The 26,312-nt window shown below is 29.1% G+C and overlaps 1 protein-coding gene across 1 annotated transcript in view; it reads left to right on the top strand.

Moving 5' to 3' along the window:
• LOC106473112 (ATP-dependent RNA helicase DDX42-like) overlaps positions 1–26,312 on the top strand; it is a 68,460-nt gene that overhangs the window by 20,368 nt on the left and 21,780 nt on the right. Inside the window, exons 6-13 of the mRNA XM_013933803.2 lie at positions 1,405–1,665; positions 10,161–10,268; positions 12,701–12,769; positions 13,702–13,830; positions 16,970–17,069; positions 18,581–18,628; positions 22,747–22,938; positions 25,408–25,488. Coding sequence (XP_013789257.1) covers positions 1,405–1,665; positions 10,161–10,268; positions 12,701–12,769; positions 13,702–13,830; positions 16,970–17,069; positions 18,581–18,628; positions 22,747–22,938; positions 25,408–25,488 — 988 coding nt within the window. The remainder of the gene's footprint in view (positions 1–1,404; positions 1,666–10,160; positions 10,269–12,700; positions 12,770–13,701; positions 13,831–16,969; positions 17,070–18,580; positions 18,629–22,746; positions 22,939–25,407; positions 25,489–26,312) is intronic.

Genomic DNA, 26,312 nt, shown 5'->3' with positions numbered 1-26,312 from the left:
AAGTTTAAGGTCTAGTGGTCAATTGCATCATTAATTTAGACTGTCTTGTTTATAAATATTCAGCCAAGTTAAAAATGTTTAAACCACTTGTCAGTGGTATTACTTATATGTGTTCTTAAACTTACACACATCATGGCATAAAACATAACCTGAAATACATTTCTGGAGACAGTACCACAAGTCTAGCATAGACATTGGTATTAAACATTAGTTAGCATCAACACAGTTCATTACAAAACTAATGTGCCATATGAAAAAAAATGAAGACACAAGAAAATATTATGTAAGATTGCATGTGGTGGGTATTTGTAATAAAAACATTAAGTTGATTAAAAACTATTTTAAGTTTCAAACTAAAGACAAACAAAATCCCACTTTTAAATGATAAAAGGAATATTTAGAAGTTATATGTAACAAAAATGTGTACTTGTAGACTTGTTATATGAAAAAGAAAAATGTAAACATGTGACTTGTGTCATTAAATTTTGCAGTTTTACTGGACATCTGAGTGCAATCATTGCTCTAGTGACATGATTAATAGTAACGTTTTTTCCCATTCACAACTTTGACATTAAATAAAACCAGTTTTTTAGTTTCTGTATTATAAATAATCCTATCTAAGAAGATACAAACATTTTCTGGTTAATTCTAAAATACAAAATGAAATCAAAAGCAGGTATTAGATTACTAGTTAGCCATGCCCCTTTGTTTACTACAGTTTGTTAAGCCTCTTGTAAAGTAATTTAGTTACTTCAACATTTGAAACATATAAAAGGACACTTGCTTAACAAAACCAGTGACTTTTGAAAACCAAAAAAAAATAAAAAAAAATAAATTTCACAAAAGTGCTAAAATAGGATTTAACATTTATTAAAAAAAAATAAATTCCTGTTTTATTTGATGATAATCTTAAAACTTACTTTGATTAGGCTATAGATAGCCCACGAGGATTTTATTTTCTAATTAGGACTTGCACTAATTCTGTTTTTGAACTCTTATGTATAACTAACTTTTTAGGGAGCTTTAAGAGTTTTGTGTTATTTTTTTAATTTTTAATAGTGTTGAAAAAATTATGTCTAGTGTTGTATGTACTATAGTCACAAATCTTCTTACATTTTTTATTGTTTTAACATATTGTAATTATCTAAAGTTTTGTAAAGTGCAAACACAAACATTAGCTCACATTTTATATGAGAGTACAAACCTCAACCTCTTTTAAGAAATATATGATTGCCAAATTGTAATTTCAATCACTTAAAAATGGATTAGAAACGTTTACTACTACTAAAACAACACATAACCTCTTGAGCTAACTTAATCTTTTCTGCATACTCCAAAGTTTCAAATATTAATTTTTTTAAGGTTTTAGTATTTAAAGTCTAATTTTATTCTATTTGACATCAGTACATAGATCCTCTTTCTGCAATTGACCATTCTACAATTCAGTATGCTGATTTTGCAAAAAATTTTTATGAAGAGCATGAAGATATTGCTCAGTTAACTCCATCAGATGTTCATGAGTTGAGGAAAAAGTTGGGAATCCAAGTTTCTGGTGCAGCACCACCAAAGCCAGTGACAAGCTTTCCACATTTTGGGTTAGAAGAAAGGCTAATGAAAGCCATTCGGAAATCTGAATATACTCAACCCACACCAATTCAAGCTCAGGTTGGTGTTTTTTTGTATGATTAGAACTATATAGTCATTACATATATAGTATCTCTAATACCAAGTTTATTATTAAAATATCAGAAAGCAACACTATTAAATCTATCACCATGGCTTGATCAAACTGCCCCTATCACTATCTTGTTTCAAAAAGGTATTTAAAAAATTCTGAATCTTCATTTTTCTGTGTCATGTGGTGCATCTGAGCTCCAAATTCTTTACTCTAGAATTTTCTAACTTCTAAAATAAACTGCTGCAGTTTCCAACCTGTTAGAAACACAAACCATTCATAATTACAAGCATGAACCTAAAATTTGAATCATCTTTATTTGCTGAGACAATAATATACTTGTCAAACCCACCAAAGAAGTCCCTCCTGTCCTTATCTGCTTTCGAAATTGTTTTGCTGATCAACTTTACATGGGTGTTGAACATATTTATGACGAATAGAAAGAGCAGATTCTCCTTCACATAAAACCTAAGATTTATTGTTTAGTTTTGGAAAAAAGGAGGTAGTAGAGAAAAAAAATGCTGGTCTGTATTGAGAAAAGTACTTGCTTCAAGCACTAATAGAATTTTTTTAATTTGCTTATAGCTTAATTAGAAGGCTGGATAAGCTATGGTAGTTTCGGGACATTCTATTCTTGTGAATGTTGTAGTTTTTGAATTTTAAATGGATTTGAAAGCTACATAAACTCTTTTTTTTTTTTTTTGTACAATCAACCTAGTGAGGAAAAGTGAGGTTTATGGCAGTTATTTCAACCAGTCGAGTTGTTAAAGAAAAACAGATGATGGTCTTCGGCTATGATCTGTTGTTGAATCAAACTTTCCTCTAGCCTAAAGTCAGGCAATAAAATTATAAAAAAACAGATGTGAAAAAGGATAACTGTTGGAACTGTGGAGATAAGTAATTTCAAAACCTGAGATAAATTATATATTCAAAGAAGGGGGGTATTGTTAATTTTATTTTTTAGTTTTCATCTTTTCATTTCACTGAACATTAATGATTTTGATACATTTGATTAGGATGAGGGTAGAGAAAATAAAAGGTAAAATACAAAATTTTAAGAAAAAAAAATGTCATTCTTAGCATGAAAATCACATTTTACTCAAGACTGACTCAGTAAATTCTCATTTAAATTCACAAACAAATCTTTAGTTAATATACTGTATCTAATATTTTGTGAATAACAAACTTGTTTACTAAGAGCTTGCCAAATTTCATGAAGATATACTTAATACATTCAGGGTTATAGTATGTATAGTTTCTTTGTTACAAAATAGTTCCATAAAGCTAGAATCATCCAACTTCATATTGAAAGTGTTAAGGCAAAATAATACCTATAAGAAAAGGGACAAATTGTAAGAAAGAATGCATGTGCTTGTTCTTAGGAATTGCATATGTATGTGATTCTTTCATGACACATCTAGTTGTTATCATTATGGTCTTAATGATTAAAATGCCATTGTTTTAATTCTGTAATGCTTTTGTACCAATTTTGAATCTCAGTTCATCATTATATATATATATGAATATTTTTGTAACTCCATCTTAGTTCTACAGAAGTAGACAGATTTAATTTATCATTTTTTAAAAATTTTATTGAATTTTAATTTGAAGAGATGTAATTAATAAATGTGATTTAAATATTTGAATTTTAATATTGTTACTGGTCATTCTATTTTATAAACTATACAATTGACCAAGGGTCTTCAAGTGGAGATTGTCTGAATAAGTTTATATATTGTAATGGAACTCTGTAGTCCTATATAACCTATTTTAAAACTTTTTTTTTATTCTTTCGTGAAGATGTTATCATGGTGCAAGCCATTGGTAGGTTTAACTCTCTCAATATGGGCTCGGTTAATTTGACTGACCACATGACCTTTTTATACTTGTTTAGAGTCTTTATAGATTTAATACTTATAACTCTCAATATGAAATTTGGCAGTCTTTCAGTTAACATTACAAGTTTTTCACATACAAAAAAATCATATTTTTAGTGAAGATTTGTCCATGAATATATTATTTGTTTTGAATAGTCCGTGTGCAAAGTAACTTTTATGTTAAAATTAAAAATACTTTTCCTCATCTCAAAAATCTCAAATTTCCTTTGTGTAATCCCTAAAACCTCCTAAATCCATTTCAAACGATTTTTTTAGTAAACCTTTATAGTTTACGTTTTATTCTCTCTATCCTATCTCAAAATGGGATTGGTCAATTCGACCGACCTTGTAACCACCGAAAAAAAAAAAATGAAATAAGCCTAAATTACCCTTTTTTTTGCTTTCTAGAAGGACTTCAAATTGTAACATGAAACTACATTCGTTTATCCTAAGTAGCTCTATGTTCGTAACATTATACATCTATTTATAATTAAATTTTATTGTTTTATTGCCTTTTGAACTGTGTCTGACTACTATCTGCGGCATAAAAAGTTGTAAATCACTCGTAGAACGTGCAGGTCATGTTACGAGATCGAATTACATTACCCATGAGCTACTACAAGCTGCTCGATTGCATGCCTTGTGAACCTTTGTAATTATATTATTATTTTACCTAATCTAGTCTTAAATAACTTGAAAAGATCCGTATTTTAGATTTTATTTACTTTTATAATAACAGATATAGAATGAATATGAAAAACAAGAAATAAAGTACTTACCCAATCTTTTTTTTCTCTTGCTCTCGATTTTTGATGACAGTTATGCCTAATTTTTTATAGTACTAAGAGTAATGCACTTAATAATTTTTATTTAATTAAATAATGCACCAAAGAAAATAGACTAATAACATGCAAAAAGTAGACAAATTCTCTTACTTCTGGCTTTCTAACTATGTGGCAAGGACCATTACAAATTCATCCAAGCTAGTTGTTAACTTTCCCACGGGAATGATGTTGCTAATCTGAGTGAAATTGACTTCTAACTGTTCAGAATATAACATTATACAATACGTCATTTGATAGATGAAAACTTTGACTTTCTATTGGTTATAGGTAATATATATAATGAAACGTAAGAGAGAACTATCAATGAATTCTGAAAAAGAAGATGTGACAGGTGGGTGTGGCAGGAGAGGTCTGATTTTATATTCGATAGCTCTGTAACCAAACAAAATTGAAGACTATAAGAATTATGGTTTGTCTGAGCAATAATGATTTTATAGAGAGTAAATTTACATTTAATTTCATACTTTTTTGAGGGGTGGTGGATAAAATAGGGATGATGACATGCTAAGAGAAAATGTGGCATGTGGGTCACTAGTGGAAATTTAGGATTTTTTTAAATGTTGCTCTGTAGAATTAAGAACTTAAAACTTTTATACTATTAAAATATGAATTATTAACTAAGATTTTATGCTATTCTTATTGGTATAGCACAAACAAAAATAGTTTAATGAAATTTTGAATGTAAGACACTAAAACCTTGTATCATGCGCAGTAAAGAATACCTAGGGAGAAAAAGTTAATACAAAAAAACTTAAAGAAAGAATTGATATTTTCAAGTTTTAAGTTTAGTCTTGAATCACTTAAAGCTCTGAAATTCGTGTCAAATGGCACATACAGTATTTTCACACTTTGTCATGCACATATTGGCACCCACAGCCTAGCTAACTAGACTAGAGTTTGTATGTATAGTACATGCACTGTACATTTAGCATTGAACCATTTTCGAACTCTCTCAATACAGGCTCTGTCCCAAGGACCGACTACGTGACCATTTTTATTTGTATATAGTTTTAATACTATAATTTTTAATACAGTAAGTGTATCTTCACAAAATTTGTCAGACATTTAGTAAACATTACAAGTTGTTTGTACACAAAATCAGTTTTTTAATAAAGTATTTTTAATATAGATTTGTCTGTGAATATATAAAGTATTTTTTTGACCAGTCCAAATGCAAAATGATTTTCATATTTAGATTAAAAACTCTTTTCTCCATCTCAAAAATCTCAAATGTCATTTGCATAATCTCTGTAACCTTCTAAATATATTTCAACTGTTTTTTCAGTAAAACTTTATATTCTATCATTATTATTTTCTCTAAACAAAATCTATACAAGGTTGGTTAATTTGACTGACCACCACCAAAAAAAAAAAAGTCGAAATAAATCTAAATTATCCTTTTTTTCTTTCTAGAATGACTTCAAATTGTAACATCAAAGTACATTTGGTTATCCCAAGTAGCTTTAAACTCATAACATTATACATTTATTTATACTTAAATTTTATTGTTTTATTGCCCTTTGAGTTTGAACTGTGTCTAACTACTAGTACTATTTGCACCATTATAATACAAGTTGTAAATCAAGATGAGGAGCTGCAGCTTACATTATGCTTTAGAATTACATTACCCACATGCTACTTCCAGCTGTATGAGTACTTGCCTCATGAAAAATTTTTATTATATTATTTATTTTACCTAATCTAGCCTCAACTAATGTAAAGAGTTTCCTATTTTTACATTTTAGTTACTTTTATAATAATAAATACAGAATACACATGAAAAACAAGAAATAAAGTACTTACCTGGGCCTCTTTTTTTATTTGCTGTTGACTGTTGATGACACTTAACCTTACTTTTTTATACTAATGGTAGTAGTGCACCAAATAATGTTTATTTCATTAAATAATGCACCAAAGAACATAGGATAATAACATGCAAAAAGTAGACAATGTCCCATAACTATCACAATTTTTCTGGCTTCCTAATTAATTCATTCTTGCTGGTCGATGTGTTGTACTGAAAGATAAATTAATATTTTTTGTAAAAAAAATAATGTAATGTAATACATCATTTGATAGATGAAAACCTTGGCTTTCTATTGGTTAAAAATAATATAGTATTAAATGTACGAGAGAACTATTGACAAATCCTGAAAGAGAGGATGTGACAGGTGGCAAGAAGGGTCTGATTTTTTATTTGATGGCTCTGTAACCAAACAAAATTGAAAGCTATGAAAATTATGCTATATCTGAGCGATGACAATATAATAATCAGTAATTTACATTAAATTTCATACTGCATGGAGGGGTGGTAAATAAATTAGAGAAGAGGGGATGCCTAAAGAAAATAATGTCACATTTCTCACTAGGAGAAATTCAGGAACCTATTTTCAATATTGCCTTATAAACTTAAGAAACTTGTATACTATTAAAATATGGATTATTAGCTACGATTTTATGCTGTACTAATTGGTATAGCATGAACAACCAAAAAGTAGTTCAATTAAGTTTTGAATACAACTCACTAAAAACCTTGTGACAAGCACAGTAAAGGATGCCTCTGGTGAGAGGGGTAATTACTGCTGAAAAGATATTTTCTTCTTTAAAAAGCCATAGAGACCATGTTGTGAAGAGAGTGATGAGGCCTCACCAAATAAAAGAAATAAACTGGTTAATCGATTGTTACATTATTTTGTGACAGCTGAAGTGTTTGTTATTTCTTTTGTTTTGAAGCTTTACTTTATATACCAGAAATTATTTTGTTCATGAAATGCTATGTGTGGTACCATTAAATATTAGGGTTTAAACTATATAAAAGTATTATTAGAATAAAAACATACCATTTACCTCTTTTCATTAGTGGATGTCTTTGCAAAGAGTTAAGACTTTTAGTGCGGGATTTAGTTACCATAATGTGTTAAAATGATGAATGTTAAAAAGATGCTAAGCAGTATTTGCTAATTGCTAATCAAATTCAGTATAGATTAGCAGTTTCTGCTAATCAAATCCACTAAACTATTTTGGCCTCTGTAAGGGTTTAATTTTCAGTTTTTTTACTGTTTCATTGGTGTTTTGACTTCTCCATATCATTGTTGGCTTATTAAGTTTAATTATTTTGTTTTTATATGTATTTCAAACTTTTTTTTTTATTAATTAGACTTTTATTTCCATTCTTCTCTGTATGGTTTGACTAACAGTTCTTTTAAATTAACTGGTAAGTGGCTGGTCCGGCATAAACAGATATTAGTATATTTCAATACTGTTGTTATTAATATAGGCTTATATTAAAGAAAATGTAATCTGGGGTTAAGGGGAAAATTAATAGTCAAACAAAGTAATTTATACAAATACTGTTCATGAATTTATAAAAATGTTCAACCATAAAAGCATATCCTGAGATATTAGAATTTAAATATGTATGGTACTGCAAATATTGATCATTTGTGAAATTTCCCAAGTTATTAAAATTTTGCATTGTAATGCTTTAGTATAAAGTAAGACTGTTTGCAGTTTTTACATACAAAATTTAAGATATTTGAATTATGTAATGATTTACTATAGAAGGCATTATTATATCCAAACTATTTTATTTAAAGCTCACAATTACAGGAAGAGCCAAAATATTTTATTATTACCAGTTTTACATTCAGAATTTCAAGACCAAAGCTTTGAATAATAATTTTGTTTCATCTATAAACATTAATATTACAAGTTAACTATAAAAATTAGCTTGCAAAGAGAAAATTGTTTGACAAATTTTGTAGTGCAAAATGCTTTATTAAACACACTATTTAAAATAGAAACTAAGATATAGTTTCAAATTTAACAATATTTAAATTATTTAATGAAAGAAATTTATCATACAATTAAAAATTTATTTAGCATTAGGCTTATAAAGGATAATCTAGTTTCACACTTTCACATGTATATATATGATTTACCTTGTAAACATAGCTATAAATATATCAAATTTTAAGTTTTAGAATCTACTTTACATAAGATATATCCTACTCTGTGTTTTTAGTACAAATAAGAACAATAGTTTTTGATTTGTACACTTTAATAAAATGCATAGTTGTGTTATAACTCATATGTTTAATGTTGTAATTTATATGTTGGGTAGAAAGAGCTGTGGGTCTTAATGATGATCTTCAGATCTCAAGGTTTTCATGTAAGCCTAGAGTACCTAGTAGGTTCTAAGGATGTGATGTCCAGTTTTTTTCTAGCACTTTCAAAGCTAGATTATAAATATGAGATAAGAGTGAAGTGTGTAGAGCTACTTTTAAGATAGAGAATTGAATCATTCTGTCTGATTTCATGAGGTGTTTAGATCTGTGTTTTCTGTCATGCTAATTGAGTTACTTTATGCAAGTAAACTGATTTTTGTTAGTCCTAGTATTGTTAGAGAGAGTTACATCATTTGTAACGTGGCCTATAAGAGTTTAAGACTTCTTACAAGTGTGAAAGCTTGTAAAAACGTTAAAGGAGGAAATAAGTTAATTTTTTTTTATCACCTGGACTGGATGTTGAATTATTTTCACCAGATAATTTAAAAGAACTTACCAATGAAAAAACACCATAACAACAGTTCATTCAATATTGAGTATATTTATAAAGATGCCACCCAATAATTTATTTGATTAGTATATATACAAAAGTCAGTGTACTTGTATTTATATTTTTGTTTTCAAATAATTGAATTTCCTTCTTTTGTTTCATTTACATTTAGAATTTTTTTTATGCCTTTCACTTTTTAGTTTTATTGTTGTTATTATCATATTGACAGTTTCTTAGCTTGATTTTAACAAATGTTTCAATTACAAATGAGTTGATTAAAACATTCTAAAAAACTGAAAATTTTATAATGTGTATTTTCCAAATTTTATATTTTTATTTGCTGAATGCCAAGTGTTTTTGAAAGCTGTGAAGGACATACAAATTCTGAGCTGTGGTTCTTCAGTGATAATGTTCAATTTTAGAGATTTTACAGGAGAGTTGCATTAAACTAAAATTAAACCTAGTTATTTGAGATGCACATGCAAGGTATTGTAATGTAGCATAAGTGATATCAGAATAACCAACATTAAGGTTTGGTATGAAAATGAGCTTAAAAGTATCAAATGGTAGAGTTAAACTTACATCTTTATTCCTGTGCATTCTATCGGGCAAAAGTAATGGTCAAGTTACCATTTGTATACCAGTTTGATTCATTGGATGTAAAATGAAAGCACTATTTCTAGGATTTTCAGCAAATTAAAGTGTCATTTGATGCGATTAAAAACAGTTTGTTTTTGATAAATGACATTTAGCTGTAGCTTATTATTCCAAAAAAAGTAAGTATGAAAAGCGTAGGCCAGTAAAAAATACCATAACACTGCTGGCTTTACTTGTCACTCAGTAAATGTGTGTTTGGTCATCAAGAACTGTAATTGAATGCTTTTGAAGTATTCACAAACAGAATTTCTGTCTTTACTTGTCATTCAGCAAATGTGTGATTAATCATTAGAAACTGTTTAATCATAAATCCAATTAGTTTGGTTTTATTTATTTGGTGCATGTAATAGTTGTTTGTATTTATAACTGTTAAAGTCAGGGAAAACATTATAAAGATTTAATCTCTATTTATATGTATTGTATATATAGATTTATACTAAACTTATAATGGTATTAAGTAATGCAAAACATTCCAAGTTGTAGTAAAGTATTTTATTGTGGTAGCTAGCATGATGTTGAAATGATCTGAAATTGTATATTTGTATACAGGGAGTGCCTATTGCCCTAAGTGGAAGAGACATTATTGGTATAGCAAAAACTGGGTCGGGAAAAACTGCTGCATTCATTTGGCCCATGATTGTTCACATTATGGACCAGGTAAGCATTTTGTATGCTATTATAAAGCTGAAGTGACTGTATGTAGAGAATAGACTGTTAAAAATAAAGGATGATCGTGATTAGGAATGTAATAGGTCATTAGTGTTAATAGAATAAAATTCAGTCAGTTATGTATATATTCTGTAGCAATTCAGTAATAGCAACCTTTTTATATGAATGGTATCTTTTTTTAGTTCTTCTCTTTATGATTCAGTCTACGAATTTTCCTTTTAAGTATAGTATTTAAACCATTTTTTACCATGTGAAAAACTGTCTTCATCATATTGCATGCAATGAAATGCTCCTTTTTTTTATCCTGAAAAATTGTTTCTGATAGGAATTTGCTACTAATTTGGATTATCTAATGCACTCTGGAGTTGGTTAACAAAGTGCGTCCCAGAAGATGGCTTGTAACAGGCAAAAACTAGGTTGTTAATAATGTTTGACCACATTTCTGGTGTGAAATAGAGTAATACTTAAATGCAATAGCACTGATCTTCTATGATAAGTGAGGGAAATGAATTAAAAATATATTTTAATGACAAAAAAAATGTTGGGGATTTCCTCTTTAGTAGTGTTGGTATGATTTTGATTTCAACTGTTTAAGTATTGTAGCTGTAGATGCTAGATGTAAAGGTGTTTGATAGCATAAGATGCTGATTTTATGTGTGGGCATGTAACCCCTTACATAAATATGTGCTTGACTAAAAGAAGAAAATTTTATGCTGATGAAAATATGAAAAAGATTGAGTTTTATGACACATAATTATATAATCATTTTAAAAGTTGTATTATACTAATTGATGTAAATCTAGTAATTACTGCTTATGTATTCTAGTGTGAAAATATAGAATTATAAATTAATTGTTTTTTAATAATATTTTCTTTGTTTTCAAATAATCTAAGATGTTTTAAGCTTAAAAGATGTTATTAGGAATTAGAATTTTTTGTGGATCTGAAGATTTCCACTTTTTTTGGGTGAGGGGAATCAATGGGATCTTTTTGAGATCAGTGGAAATTAGTAATAGTTTGTCATCAAGAAGGATTTAATTTTTTTTTCTTCTGAAGACGTTATTGTGAGTGAATTTGAAATTGGATGGTTTATGATATCTCTGCAAGAATGTTAATTTATTTTATAATTTTATAATATAACATGTTTGACACTTTTCATTTCTTGTTTGTATCATATAAACCTACCATGTCAAATTTTGTGAATTAGAGTTTGGAACTAGTTTATACAGATTTCTGTAGATATTTAAGTCTTTTGAATGTTTCACATGCACAGATATAAAGTACTTCTATTCAAATGCTTCTCAGAACATTTACAGCCTTCAGAATTTCAGGTTATCATGCTTTCTTTTCCTGCATTTTTGCCAATGCTGTAAATTCAACTTGCAGTCTGTCAGTCTTGGGATTGAAACCTATTGCAAAATATGATCAACCTTTCAGCTGTGGGACATAATAGTGTAACAATTCTAATATTTCTTGGTGAAGAGTAGCTTAATAGTTGGCAGTGGATGGTGTTGAGTAGCTGCCTTCCATCTAGTTTATCACCTTCAAAATTAAGAACAGTTAGTACAGATAGCCTTTGAGGTTTTGCATGAATTATGGACTTTAAATTTTGGTAAGTGGGCAAAAGCTACTTTTCCTTTAAGAAATGAAGTGAGAGGTTAAATTTGCAGGCCTGCAAGTGCCACTATGTTTAATCAAATGTAATCAATTATTAGTTCAATTATAGAAAGTAAGCTTTATTAAACATACTGTCACCCTTGCAGGCCTGCAAATTTAAACTTGTGTGCCTTTCACTTTTTATCTCCAAAGGAATTTATATTTCATTTGTCTCAAAGGAGAATTAATTCATTTTGGAAAAACTAAGTAAATATTTGGTATAATTACTTTTTTTTATAAGTGAAAAGTATATGAACAGCATGCAAATAGAATATAGTGAATAAGGTTGTCAGTAAAATTGCTAAAATGTATGTTGGTTAGATTGAATTTGCTGTTACACGAATAAAGTTTGGCTTTTATAATTTCTGATGATCATTACTGTGAATTAAGTTTCATCCCCTGCTGGGACAGTGGTAAGTCTATAGATTTACAACACTAAAATCAGGAGTTCAACTCCCCTCAGTGGACATGGCAGATAGCCCAATTTGGCTTTGCTATAAGAAAAACACACACACAGTAACAAGTTTCAAAGAAAAATGGATAAGGGAGTTAATAATTAATGAATAAAATTGGACACTGCTTTTAGTGTCATTAAATTAAATAGTTCTTGCTTTATCTGTAAAATAAATTAGAGTTAATGTCTCATTTTTCAAAATGTGTGTGTTTGTTTATTGTAGTCATTTGTGATTTTTTAATAAGATGTTGTGGCTGATTATATATTAGTTTATTTGGCATAACATATGACCTTTTTTGTGCTAATGTAGAAAGAACTTCAGCCAGATGATGGTCCTATTGGGTTAATTTTAGCCCCTACAAGAGAACTGGCACAACAGGTAAGCTGAGTATTCTAGACACTTTCCTGTGTTTGAACATTAATGTAATACTTTCACACATTTTCATTCTTACTATTTATTCTAAGGGGTCATCTTCAAGAAGAATGTAGATTATTTGGTATTAGAGGGATAAAATACTTAAACCAACTTTTCATTAATAATAATAAAAGTTATGCACGAAATTCAAACCAAACTTGATGTAGTAGAATAAAAGAATCTTTTCTAGTGCTTTTGATTTATTGATATATAATAATCAGTGTACAGATTGGTTGTGTTCTTTAAAGTCTAACTCTAGGTAGTTTTCCAAGTATGTGGTAGACTTTCTCTATCTTTAATGAAAATAATAAAATTGTAGAAACTTCTCCTTTGTTTCTATTTATGACAGAACATTTTCTAGTATAACAAGAGTTTAAATTAATCTAAGAAAAAAATAATGTGAAAAAGATTGTTTTATTCTTACCTCTTGTAACTGTCCAGTAACATAGTAAAGCTGACTGTTAAATCAATACTTGAGGCTGATTTTTTTCTTAATTAGTTAAATTTACTCTTTTTATTGATGAATGAATAGTTCGTTTATCTTTTATGCAAATTAAAAAAAAAACAATTTAGTGCTTTTATGCAAAAATAAGTAAATAGTGTGAACTTTTATTCCAAGCATGTGATATGCAAATGTGATAAGGTTTTGATGCATATGAAAAAAATTTAGGTGGAGATTTCTTAAAATTTATGTTTTCTACCTTTCTGTTTATTTGTGTGCCTGTCTTTCTCTCTGTCAGTTATAAGAAGAAAAAGAAATATTGAAACTTAGCAATAGTAACTTTTTTTGTACTAGCTTAGTATAAACATCGGCCTGCCTGTTTTTCTGTGCAACTGTTCTTGGAATCAGTGTGGCTTGATAATTGTTTATTGTAATTCTCTTATTCTTCCTGTAGATCTATATAGAAGCTAAACGATTTGGTAAAGTTTATGGGCTTCATGCAGCTTGTTGTTTTGGTGGAGGAAGCAAGTGGGAGCAGTCGAAGGCCTTGCAAGAAGGAGCAGAGATTGTTGTTGCTACACCTGTAAGTGTTTTTTGTATATGAGGAACTGCAGCATTTAAATATTCTACTGCTTATATTGACGTACATGATGACAATGGTTTTATAATTCTTAATAATATACTATTTTAATATAATGTCTGGTAATATGATTCTAATGTTTATGAGGTCTTGTGTAGATTAGCTTACCCAAATTCTGGCTATGAAATTGTTGTATCTCTGTGTTATATTTTGAAACTGAAATTTGTTATTGCAGTTTAGCTGTACTTTTTGCATACCACCAATTACTTTAGCTAGATTAGTATAAGATGATATTTATGTTTCAACATGTTTTATATGACATGTAGTCAAATTGTTTTTTAGAAGTAAATAGTATGTTGCATCAGGGCTTAATGAGGAATTTCTCTATACTTTTGAACACAACCAATTACAATTTAACAATGTAGAAATATAATTTTCAAAAGTTTTATGTACCTTGCTAACTTCAACCACTAATATTTTTCTCTAGAAATGATCTAGGCTACTCTTCAATAAATTGTATAAAATTCATTAAGATCAGTTTGAAACCAATATCATTTGTGCAAGCTATGGGATAGTTTGAATACTAGGCTGAAAACTGTGGCCATAAAAGTTCAGTAGTTTTTATCTTTAAACCTTTAAACATGGGTGGATGAAATTACCATCCACTTGACTAGCAAAGAACATTTATGCATCAAAAATATGGTAACTCTGTGCATTTTTCACAAAACCTTGTAGATTTTGTTAAAGTTTTTGAGTGTTTTGTATACAAAGAATGACATTATTCTAATTATGTCTTTCTAATGAAAATGTTATTTATCTATAGTAGTTATTTGCACTCGGAGTGTTAAAATAATTTGAGTGCAAGGTGATTTTCATTTTAAGTATAAAAATACTTTTCTTAATCCTATAGTTTCATATTTCATTAGCATAACCTCTAGAACCTCCTAAATGAATATCAAAAGTTTTTTAAGGTAAATGTTTATATTTCGTTTTCTTTACCATATCTCTAACCATTGTTTGATTATAATGTGAAATGAGCTCTTTGTAATGACTATACACATGTGTATGTAACATCTACATGTAGGCTAAATAGCTCAAACAAATCTGTTGAAGGTGGGCGTGGCAACTGTCAAGAGTTGAAAAATAAAAGACTTTTTCAACTGTATTCATTCAGAGAACTTTGAAATGAATGAGTCAAAAGGTTATGTAAGCATCTTATTTTCTAGATGTATTTCTACTCAGAGCCAAAGTTGAGAATTTTTGTAGCTTGTTGGTCATCAGACAATACATCTGAAGTTTAAGTAGTTTTTTAAAGGTTTCTTTTGAAATAAAGGGCTTAAAATTTAGATAACATAAAACTTTAAATCATAACATACATTATAATGTTAATTTCATTCACACATATATTGATATTAAAGGAGTTTAATTAAATTTTGAATGTAACACAGTGACATGCTCAGAAAAGGGGTTTAAAGGGGTACCTATCAAGAAAGGGTTAAGCATACAGCAAACAGTTCGGCATCATTATAGTTGTAAGAATGATGACAAACATAGTACCAGAAAGCTGTTACTTAGTTTTAAGGTCTCTTACTTTTTAGTTGCTTGTAGTACATATATGGCAATTGAATTTATTATCCCAATAAAAATTATGTTCAATACTATAAAGTTTAACTTTCAATCTAGTTCATTTAAAAATGCTTATAAAATTTTATAAAAGAACTAGCAAATGCCGTTGAAACAATTCAACAGTAAATTTCATAAAAATAATGAAGAATAAATAAAAAATGTGCAGTCAAACCAATATGTGTAATGATTGTCTAGTGGGCTGATTACAACTGTATTTTGTCATTTCATGTGTTATTTCAATAAGGAAAATTGTACTGTATTTATTTTTAAGCAAAGAAGACTGATTGCAATGTATTGTTATAAACAATGTTTGGGTTTGGATGGAATGGGGTGTATCCAGCACAGGTTTGCAAATTAGCCTCAGAAACTTTTTTTTTTGCTGGATCCTATTGTTTCTTATCAGTAAAGTGCAAGTAAAGAGTGCTACTGAAGTGAATACTTTCTGAAAGTTGTCATTTCTATCAAAAGTGTCAAAGGAGAGATATTCAATGCATTTCAAATCAATTTATTTGAAATGGTACAATTAGATTATGCATGTATATAATACTGACATGAAAACAAAAAAAATATATATGTAAAGAAACCAAACAACAACAAATATAAACTCAAAACAGTTTCCTTTATGTGTTTTTCCATTCATGCTTCTATGTTCAAAGTATGTTTTTCAATCAGTTGATTGAGAAATTCCCTCAAAAAAAAAACAACAAAAACATTATTGTTCTTAATAAGTTTTTCACTCAGATTAACCGTTTAGCACATACGAAGACTGATGGATCATTGTTGATATCGATATGAAATTTTAAGAATTGAAAAAAAAATTAATAATTTTGTACTGTATTGTACTCTTGAAAAAAAAGCATTTTCTTATTTATGATTAACTGTTCAGGAGATACAGAGTATGACAGACACACATTTGACTATTATATATATAGATTATAAAACCTAAAGCCTTAATGAAGTGAAATTGTTCGAATCATGTGAAACAATAGCTAGCAAAATAATTTTCTAATAATGGTTTTATTTGAGTATCATAACTCCTTCTAACTTCTGTGATTACTTTTGTTTAAATTAGAGATGAAAAATTGCTTTTTAACATTAGTTAGTCCTGTAGGAAGATTTTAAACTGTGAAACTGCAGTAGAGTTTATTTTAAAAAGATCGAAATAAATCAGCATTAGATTCAATTAGAGTTTATCTTATGCTCATACTTTCAAGTTTGCCTGTTAAATTTATTTACTAATGCATTGTACTATTACTGTAAATTTGAAATTTTTTGAGCTATCTTAATAATTTTTACAATAACTATTACACACAATTACAAACTGATTTAGTCACAATTTGCATCACAAGCATCACAGTCTCCTCTAACATTCTCCAAAAGTAATCAGAATAATTTGATTTGCCACTGCATTACAATATATAATTACAGTTGGAGTGTTATAGAATGAAAAATCTAGTGAAGAACAAAGAAATACCAAGTTTGTGTCTTAGGAACCAGTAATTTCTGTTTCCACCAGGGTAGAATGATTGATATGATCAAGATGAAAGCAACCAATTTGGAAAGAGTAACGTTTCTAGTGTTGGATGAAGCTGACCGAATGTTTGACATGGGATTCGGTAAGACAAAATAGTTTTATGGATAAGAAGTATTATAAACTTATATGTTGCAAGGGTGAACATATAATTATTTATTTAAGTTCTTTACCTCTCTTTTTTTCTCCCATAGATTAATTACTTAATTAATTAATTAGATTTACTTTTAAGATAAACACTGTCATGGAATATGATTGTGAATTCAATTTCAGTGATTTAAACAGAAAATATAGAACCAGAAGTATTGCAAAAGAAGTCCAAGTATCTTAGTATCTTGTCATGTATTTATTTTGCACTCTCTAGATTGGAGCAAAACATATATTTGAGAGGCATATTTCTACATTTTTTTAAAGATTTTTTTTGATCTTCTGATACTAATTTTAGGTTTTAAGATTTAGAATGAGTTTTTTGTAAACATTTTCAGATATCCAAAAAACAGGTATAAATTTGTATTTTCAAGTTTCAAAAATATTTTTAAATGCAGTTAAGCTATATGAATAAGAAAAGTAATGGATATTTGTGGAATTGTAATAATGAAAAAGAGTAAGTGTATATTAACAGAAAAAAACTTCATGAAGGATTAACTGGTCTCTGTGTTAACTCACCATTATATATTAAAATAGTCATTGTGTATGTACCTAGAAGGAAGTAGAAGCTCTTTTTTTTGTATGTGTGCATGACAATAGTTGAATTAGGATGGGAACTTATTTTCCCCTTTTCAATGACATTTTTAAATTTGTGTCAAGAAGATTATTTGCTATTCATTAATTGACAGCAAACTAGCATCACCTATTGGTCAGAAGTGCCAAGTAATAATTGTTTTTTGTGAAAGGGTTACTGTAGTATTTAAAATTGTGTCAGAGTAAGAAATCATTTTTCTGTTTTTAGTTAAAAATTTCTGTTAAAAAGTGTTAAGTAGTTCATTGTTAATAGCATTTGTTGTTTTTGTTCAGTGCTTTTTACCCTAGCAGGGTGTGTTTGACTCATGCTATATCTCTTTTATGTTAATTTGAAGGTATACTGGTACGAGTGGACAAAAAAAAGAAAAATTGTATTATTGTAAACATAGTTTTTCTTCAGAATAAGTTTCCTCATGGTCATGTTTTTAATAGGAATCTAGTTAATTTTTTTCTGACTTTCAGTACATCAAGATCTTTCTGAATATTGATCTCCCTTCACCCGTGCTCTCTGAAAGTGTTTGGGTTTAATATTTGGTCTGATCAAAATATTTTTCTGCTGTTTTACATGAAACATCCTATTGGAAACAAAGAACTGTTTTTAATGTGGCACACTATTATGAAAGTACAAAATCTTAGTACTGTGAACTTACTGAGCTGTTTTGTGAAGAGAAACTTTTAAATTACACTATTAAAATTCTTTCTAGGTGCCAAGTTATATAAATATTTATTAACTATTTTATGTCTTACATTGTCAAGGCTTATTTAATATAAGTTAGTTAGTTGTAAAGTTAAGTTACCTTTGATAACTGATAATAATGTTTAGTTTGTATTTTCAAATCCTCACCGTGTGTGTAGAACCACAAGTTCGGTCCATCTGTGATCATGTAAGGCCAGACAGACAAAGTAAGTGGTGGTCTTTTTGAACTTTTTTTAGCTTATTAGAAATATTTTTTCATACATGTTTCATTACAAACAGATAGATATTTGGTAAAGAATACATTAATCATGATTTCATTTCTAAGGATAAATATATGTGTGTGTGTTGTTTATAATTATGTTACATTTTAAGGTATGTCTTAGAAAAATATTTGCTAAGATCAAGAAAAAAAATATTTTAGTATGTTTTCATGTTTCTTTTTGTAATGAAAATGTAGTTTGCATATAAATTACCCCAAACTTAATTTCTTAAAACAGTTATTGAGTTTGTAATTTTAGCTCACCTATGTGGAAGTAGAGTTTATGCTGTATAATGATGTAACTTTTATTTGCTCTTGTACATTTTGTTGTATTTTTTATATTTTTTTGCAGGTTTTTGTATTTTTTAAGACTTTTTTTAGGTAACTTCATGATACTGGCTTTGAAAACTAAACCAAAGTATTTCTAGTGGAACTAGGTCATTAAGTGTTTTTAAAATTTGGCTGGAAATGTCTTCAATGTTTAGAAGTAATTATCCAGTTATTGTAAAATATTTTAATGAAAAGCTTTGCTATTTGGATTTCTTTATCATTAAAGATTGGATTGTTCTATTTTTGGAGTTTATTTTTGTGACCTATTTCCTGTATCCAAAAATTTTATACCTTTTTGAAGGATATTTTCTTTAGAGTGTTAGAAACACTTTGTCATGGTTAGATCTTATTCAGTTTTGGGAAACAGGGCTGATTTTTTTTAGGTTTTTAATCCTGCATGCATGGGTGGGGATCAAAGTATGCATGCCATGACCTTTTACAGAGTGGCATTCAACATGGCATTGTGTGTTTGATGTCAGAGTTATCAACTATTCAATTTATGTTGCTGATTTGGTGATAGTGCATTGTAGAGTAACTACCAGATACAATATAAGGATACTGAAAAAAAACTGTAGATATATATATTTTGAGGTTCTAGAGGTTATGGAAATGCAGTATGTGAATGTATGAATGACAAAACCGTTTTTATTCTTCTCATTACCATTACTTGTTGGAGTATGAGCCAGACTAACCTTGTCAATTTACATACATATCTTGAGTACAAATACTCTTTTAATGCATCTAATTTTTTTGTATACAATGAATTTGTACATTTTACTAGAAGCTTATTGCATTTTATGTAGATACACATAGTATATTCAGAATTATGGTCAACAGTCCTTCTGATCCCATGCAAATTGCTTAACACATTTGCCACTAATGATATGTTAGCATTGATCATTTATATTAGTCAAATGCTACTGCTGCGTTAACATGTCAGTAAGAAAAGGGACTATAACTACGTGTGAGTGTACAGATAAACAGTTCCTAAGTGCTTTACAATGATTATGTGTGTGCTGCCCTTTTGTGAATGACAGAAAAACATTTTCGCAGAAGTGACCTGAGATTTCTTCAGTGATTTGTTTTGGCTACCATTATAGTTACAAGATGGCAGGGTTGTGCAAACATTTTAGTCTGAGTGAAACTGTGAGTATTTTACGAGAATATGAGTCATTTGAGGAGCGATGTAGATAGGAATAGTAATTCTGAGTCTAGTGATTCTGAGTCTGATGATGAAAGAGGCCTACATTACGTTCACACTGATTTGTCCATAGCTGGCACTGCTGATCCAGATGGTGACATTGGAATACCAACATCACTTGATGGATGGCAGACTGTCCAGGCTACATATATTAGTCCAACTGATATTTTTTTACTACACAGCCTCAAGTGGTTTGCCACTGGAAGCTGTTCCAGTTGATATTTTCAAACTGGTTGTGAAGGAGGATGTTGTGAATATGATGATCACTGAAACAAATAGGTTTGCTCAAAAGTTCTTGGAACTGAACTGCCTAAAGCCTAAAAACAGAAGGCATCAGTGGTCTGAAACTGGTGCATCTGAAATAAGAAAATTTCTTAGAGTTATTTTCATCATGGACATCGTGTAAAAAAGACATTGATAAAGGATTACTGGTCAATTGGTCTAGTACTGGCTACTTCAGTTGTCAATACTTTTATGCTAAATTATTGTTTAGAACTGTTCTAAAGTTTTGGCACTTTAGCAATAATAAATGAGTGCCAGGTGCCTATTTGACACATGTAAACAACACAAGTCACAAAACGTTATTGACTTAGTACATGGGTTAAAGTTGTTGCAGTGGAAAATATGATATTCCTTCAATTTAATTTGGACACTCCTTAGTTAACTATTTTTTTTAACAGGTAAAATTTTGAAAAGAACTATTGCCACACTTTAAGTCTTGTGTATGTCCTAAACTTCATGCTCATGCTAGTTTTATACTGTGTAGTTTTCATTATTGATTGCATTTTTGTTTGGTACCATGATTTAGTTCAAATGTGCTTTTCTCAAAATTAAAAGAGGAGTAACATTACTCATATATCATGTTCAAAGAAAGAATGATTAACTATGGAAAATAGTAATGTGCAATCTGATTTTTAAAGAATGTATAATATATGTGAATATTTTGATATGTGTGTGTGAGAAATTAATATGATTAAAACACTTCTTGTTTTATAGTACAATAAAATATTATCGTTAGTGAATGTAAAATTCTTTTTACACACAAGAATTGTTAGTTAAATTTCAGGAATAGTTTGTTTCTTAAACTGTACTTCTCCAGATTGCAACAAACTTTAGGTGACTACCATGTAAGAGGTTGATTAAGCAATGAAAGTGATTTTTTAAGTGTTGAAGTAATTTTTTTATTTCACTACCTGAATAATGTTTTATTGATGTGGCTCTCAGATAGTCTGTTTTGGGAAACTACATACATTTGGATAATGAATAATGTTTTATTGATATGACTCTCAGATAGTCTCTATTTTGGGAAACTACATAAATTTGGATGATGAATAATGTTTTATTGATGTGGCTCTTAGATAGTGTCTGTATTTTTGGGAAACTACATAAATTTGGATGGAAAAATTTATACCAAGTCTATTAGTGAGCAAAAGAGGAAGTTGAAGAGTTATCAACATACAAAAGACACAAATCAAACTAGTCTAGCCTAACTATGATTACATCTTTTAATACAGAGATATTTTGTGTGTGTCTTATTATTTTTCTCCTCAAAAATCCACAAAGTTTAAAAGATAATTTTACAGTTTGTACACTTATGATTGTTTAAGAATAGTCGTTATAATTGATTTTTGATGAGAACTTGGTGTTGATCGCTCTATATTTAGAAGTTGTACTTAGCTATACTTAAGGTGTTGGAAAAGTCGTACAATTTCATTAAGCAAATTGAAATAAACATAATATCAGGTCTGAAAGTCCAAATCAATGTTAGAATAATAATAATACCTTGTTTTTGCTGTATAAACGTATGTTAGATGGGACATATTTCCTTTCTCTTTTTGAATAGTGTAGAAGTATCATACAACTTCCTGTATGAGGATTGATATAGTAACTGCACAAGACCTTCTAGAAGAACTGTTAATTGAAGATCAATATTAACAGTTTACTTAAGAAACTTAAATTATATTCATTTAATAACTGCATTCATCTGTTTGTTTATAGGTATTTATGTTATTTTTGTAATGCATATTGTAGTAATGATATTTTAGTATGATATAGTTTTTGTAGTAAAACATTAATCAGGATTAAATGTCTCCCTGGACTTTGTACATTTTATCACAGAATTAGTAATGTATTCAGTTGGGAGTAAAAACATTTCATCCAAGAAATAAAATTTATCAGGACAAAATAAGAGTAATAAAGAGCATTATGTGTCTTCTAAGAAAGTATTTAAAAACCAAATGATAGGTTTTTATGTTCTTCTGTGTAAAAGTCCAAATAATCGTTTACTTTCACAAATATTAATCAGTATTTCTGTAACTTAAAAATTGACATATTTTTCTATATTACAACAAAATGTTAAATAAATAAAATGATTGAATTGACATGCAAGAATGCAATCCTTGTTTTTGCTGTTTCATAGGTTAAATGTGGACACAAATGCTGTTTATATATGCATTTTATTTAGGCTTTTTTATGATTAAATTTCCAAACATTTTAATTTTGCTCATGCAATCTCTTTTATTGTTTTATTACAGCCCTGATGTTTAGTGCCACATTTAAAAGGAGAATTGAACGACTGGCACGAGATGTGTTGACAGATCCCGTGAAAGTTATTCAGGGAGAACTTGGAGAAGCCAATGAGGATGTAACCCAGTTTGTTTTGGTATTGCCACATGGACCTTCTAAGTGGGCATGGCTGTGCAACAAACTTGTAGAGCTAACTTCAAGTAATTTTCTATTATTTTTGATAATTTTTTTTCTCCTACTGAGTCTGACTTAGTGATGGTCCTAGATGGCATTTTCATATAAATTTATTTATCATGTTTGTTGTTTATTAGTATTTAGAGAAACATATTACTGAAAAGAATAAAAACATTTACCTATCCATCTAAAATGATGTTTTGTAGATTTAGTAATGCATCATATTAAAATTAAATATCTCATTAAGTGAAATTGACCTTTTGTTCTTTATCCCTTTCTGGACCAGAGAGTTGTCTCTGAAACCCTTTTTCCTTCTCACAGTGGAATCTATAACAAACTTAATATTTTGCCATTGAAGAAAATTTCCAAATATTTCAAACAAATAATTTTTAACACAAAAACTTTTTCAGGAATGTAAGGAACATTGACAGAAACTATAGAAAAATTTTCACAATATTTTGTTGTTCTTTACTACATGAGCTTATTAATCTTGTTACTTTCCTGCAAGACCATAAATTACTTTTCACACCACTTATAAATAGTATATGACATGCTTTAGTGACGGGTATTCATATATTACTTGTAGCTAGGGGTGAAATTCTGACAAAAAAAAAGTGCAGTACTCTTATGCACATACAATAAAGGAGTTTTCTTATGTGTAACTTATAATATAGTTTACAGAAAGGAAATACATACAACCATTGTTTTGATGGTTTTAAAAAAACATATATATTAAACAAGCAATTCAGATCTTTATATATTTTTGCTTCCCATTATGTTAAATGATAAAAATACATTATATGCACTAATATCAGTGGTGGGTGTTGATCACAGTGCATCAACCAATAAAATGCATCATTTGGATATTTACTGTTATTGACCAAGCATACAAATCACACAGCCAGATGAGACTACTCAACTTGTTTAACAATTACTGACATCGAAGGGGCTAAATAACTTCTTATGATCTTGTTGCTAACAAGATCCAGTTTCTTTAGTCATTTGTTGGCACATAGAAGAATATTTAATGATTTGTTTAGATTCTTTGAGTTCTGACGTGTCTGCTTTCTGACAGTACAATGGAAGGCATGCAGGTTGATGAAAAGCGGATCATGTAAGTCCCAGTACTGAGTACTGGCGAGTATCTGCAGAATTGCATCCATGCATGTTACTGTTTTTAAAGCTCAGCTTCATTAGTAGTTGTTCACATTGCATGCTGTAAGGTTATAAAAGGGTGGGAACAAGAAGTTGTACTAATGAAATCTGATAGAGAAATGGAAAAATATGAGAATTAAAACCTAGGGAATTATATACTTAGTGGATGATAATTTTTTTAACAAATATAAATCTATGCTTTGGGATGGGGGGGGTTAGTAAAAAATCTATAAGTACATTGTTTAGACTCAACTTCTGGGAGATATGCAAAAATGTAAGTTGTAAAGTTTTTCCATTTTCATATGTGAGTTACACTAAATAAATGTTAGAAAATGACAAAATATAAGTTGTAAAGTATTTTTTAGTGAAAATGATGATTGAAATAATGGTAGAATTTTCATTTTTACCTAAAGTTGGAAGATGCTAACTGGTTCATATAGGGTTAAGCAGCTTGCTTTCCCATTGAACTTATGAAAACATAGTTTTGTTCCATAACTTCATAAATTGAATGGGGGAAAAATTGTTTAATAGAGAAAAGAAATCTATGTTTATATTTTGTTGTGTAAAAACCTCCTTCATTTTTATTTTCACTCTTAATATAGTAGCACGCTTGCATAAAAAGAAATTAAGTTGAAGTTACCAACCCAGGCCAACAAGAACTTCATATTTTATTTCTGAGTAAATTTACAATTATACAAACAAATGTATTTTAGATCAGAAAGAATCTAGAATGTGGAAGATGTAAACAAATCAACTGAAAAATGGAAAATTATCCATTGCTGAAAAAATACAATTGCTTCGAAGTTCAGTTTGGGGAGATTTTTTCTTAATTTGGAGTTTTTAATGTTATGTTAATGTATTATTGATAACTTAGTGGTTGAAAAGGAAGTATGGTTAAACAAACGCCCCTCTAAACATAGTATCCTACTATTAGAACTAACACAACATTTATAACTATAATACACTGTCAAAAATATCTGAAAACAGAAAAATTAACTTACTTAGGATCCATGCAAGCTCTTTTTTTGTTAATTTAAAAACTTGTAAGGAAAAGCCATATTTGACTTTAAAGTATGTTAATTTTTCCTAATTTTGTAAACCTTGACTTCTGGCACTTTGCAAGCTACATAAACTAATATAGGTGACTTTCACATGTAAAATCAATATGTAATAACTTTTATTTATAAATTATTTTGAGAATCTTTGATAAGAATTTTTTAGACTCTTCAAAACTTTTGTTATTAAAAATGATTTTGATTCAAAGAACTGTATTTTTGTATTCTAAGTACCTTGCATTAAAGTGACTAATAAAATATAATAATAACACATTTTATTTTCAGCGGGGAGTGTTCTAATTTTTGTAACAAGAAAGGCAAACAGTGAAGAACTTGCGACCAATCTTAAAGTAAAAGAATTTGATGGTGAGTTTCAAAGAATGTTTTGGTTTTTAATTTGAGTCTAAAAACCACATAAAACTCTCTTGTTCTTACTATTATGTCATTAACAAAGTTGTTAAAGTAATGACTATTTAACTAATACCTTTCAAAATCATACTGTCGCCTACTTTAAAAGACTAGTGAAGTCCCGTAAGTAAAACTTAAAGCATCATTATATATGACTAGCTGAGGTACCCATCCTTTGTCTGTGTTATGAACTTAAAAAATGTGTGGGTGGGTGCTATGATAAATAATGCAAAAAATTCTAATTTTCATAATATTTATTTATAACATAACATATTATAGTATTCATTATTATCTCCCCAAGAGTTTTGTATAAGCTTTAAGAACTTACTATATATACGTAAAACATGATATACACTGTGCGATGGTCAAGGTGACCATGTAGGACGAGGTAGTGGCCAAAGTAGTGGTGGTAGAGGGTGCTTTCTGGTACCTGCTTTCAACACCCAGTTCTTAATGTCCTTCCATGGTGTTTCACATGATTAATTAATAGATGGTCATTGGCTGCACAATTGTCTTACGGGCTGAAGTTGAAAGGTCACGGGTCAAAGTAGGAAGTTGGTATAACTCAAAAAATGGCTCTTCATATAAGCCTTATGGTGGTTGTTGGAGTAGAAACTTCAGCTGAGTTAATGTAGTATTGCAATAGTGGCAGCCATTTTTTTCATTACATTGCTTCATAGAGTAGTACTAGCAACAACACTGATATAATATATATATATATATATATATATATATATAGTATATAGTCTTTACGTGTCCTCTACGTACTTATTAGTACTTAG

The sequence above is a fragment of the Limulus polyphemus genome, unplaced genomic scaffold, assembly GCF_000517525.1.
Source record: "Limulus polyphemus unplaced genomic scaffold, Limulus_polyphemus-2.1.2 Scaffold126, whole genome shotgun sequence".
Lineage (NCBI taxonomy): Eukaryota > Metazoa > Arthropoda > Merostomata > Xiphosura > Limulidae > Limulus > Limulus polyphemus.
The sequence above is the reverse complement of the archived record's forward strand: the minus strand, read 5'-3'. Positions and strand labels throughout refer to the sequence as shown.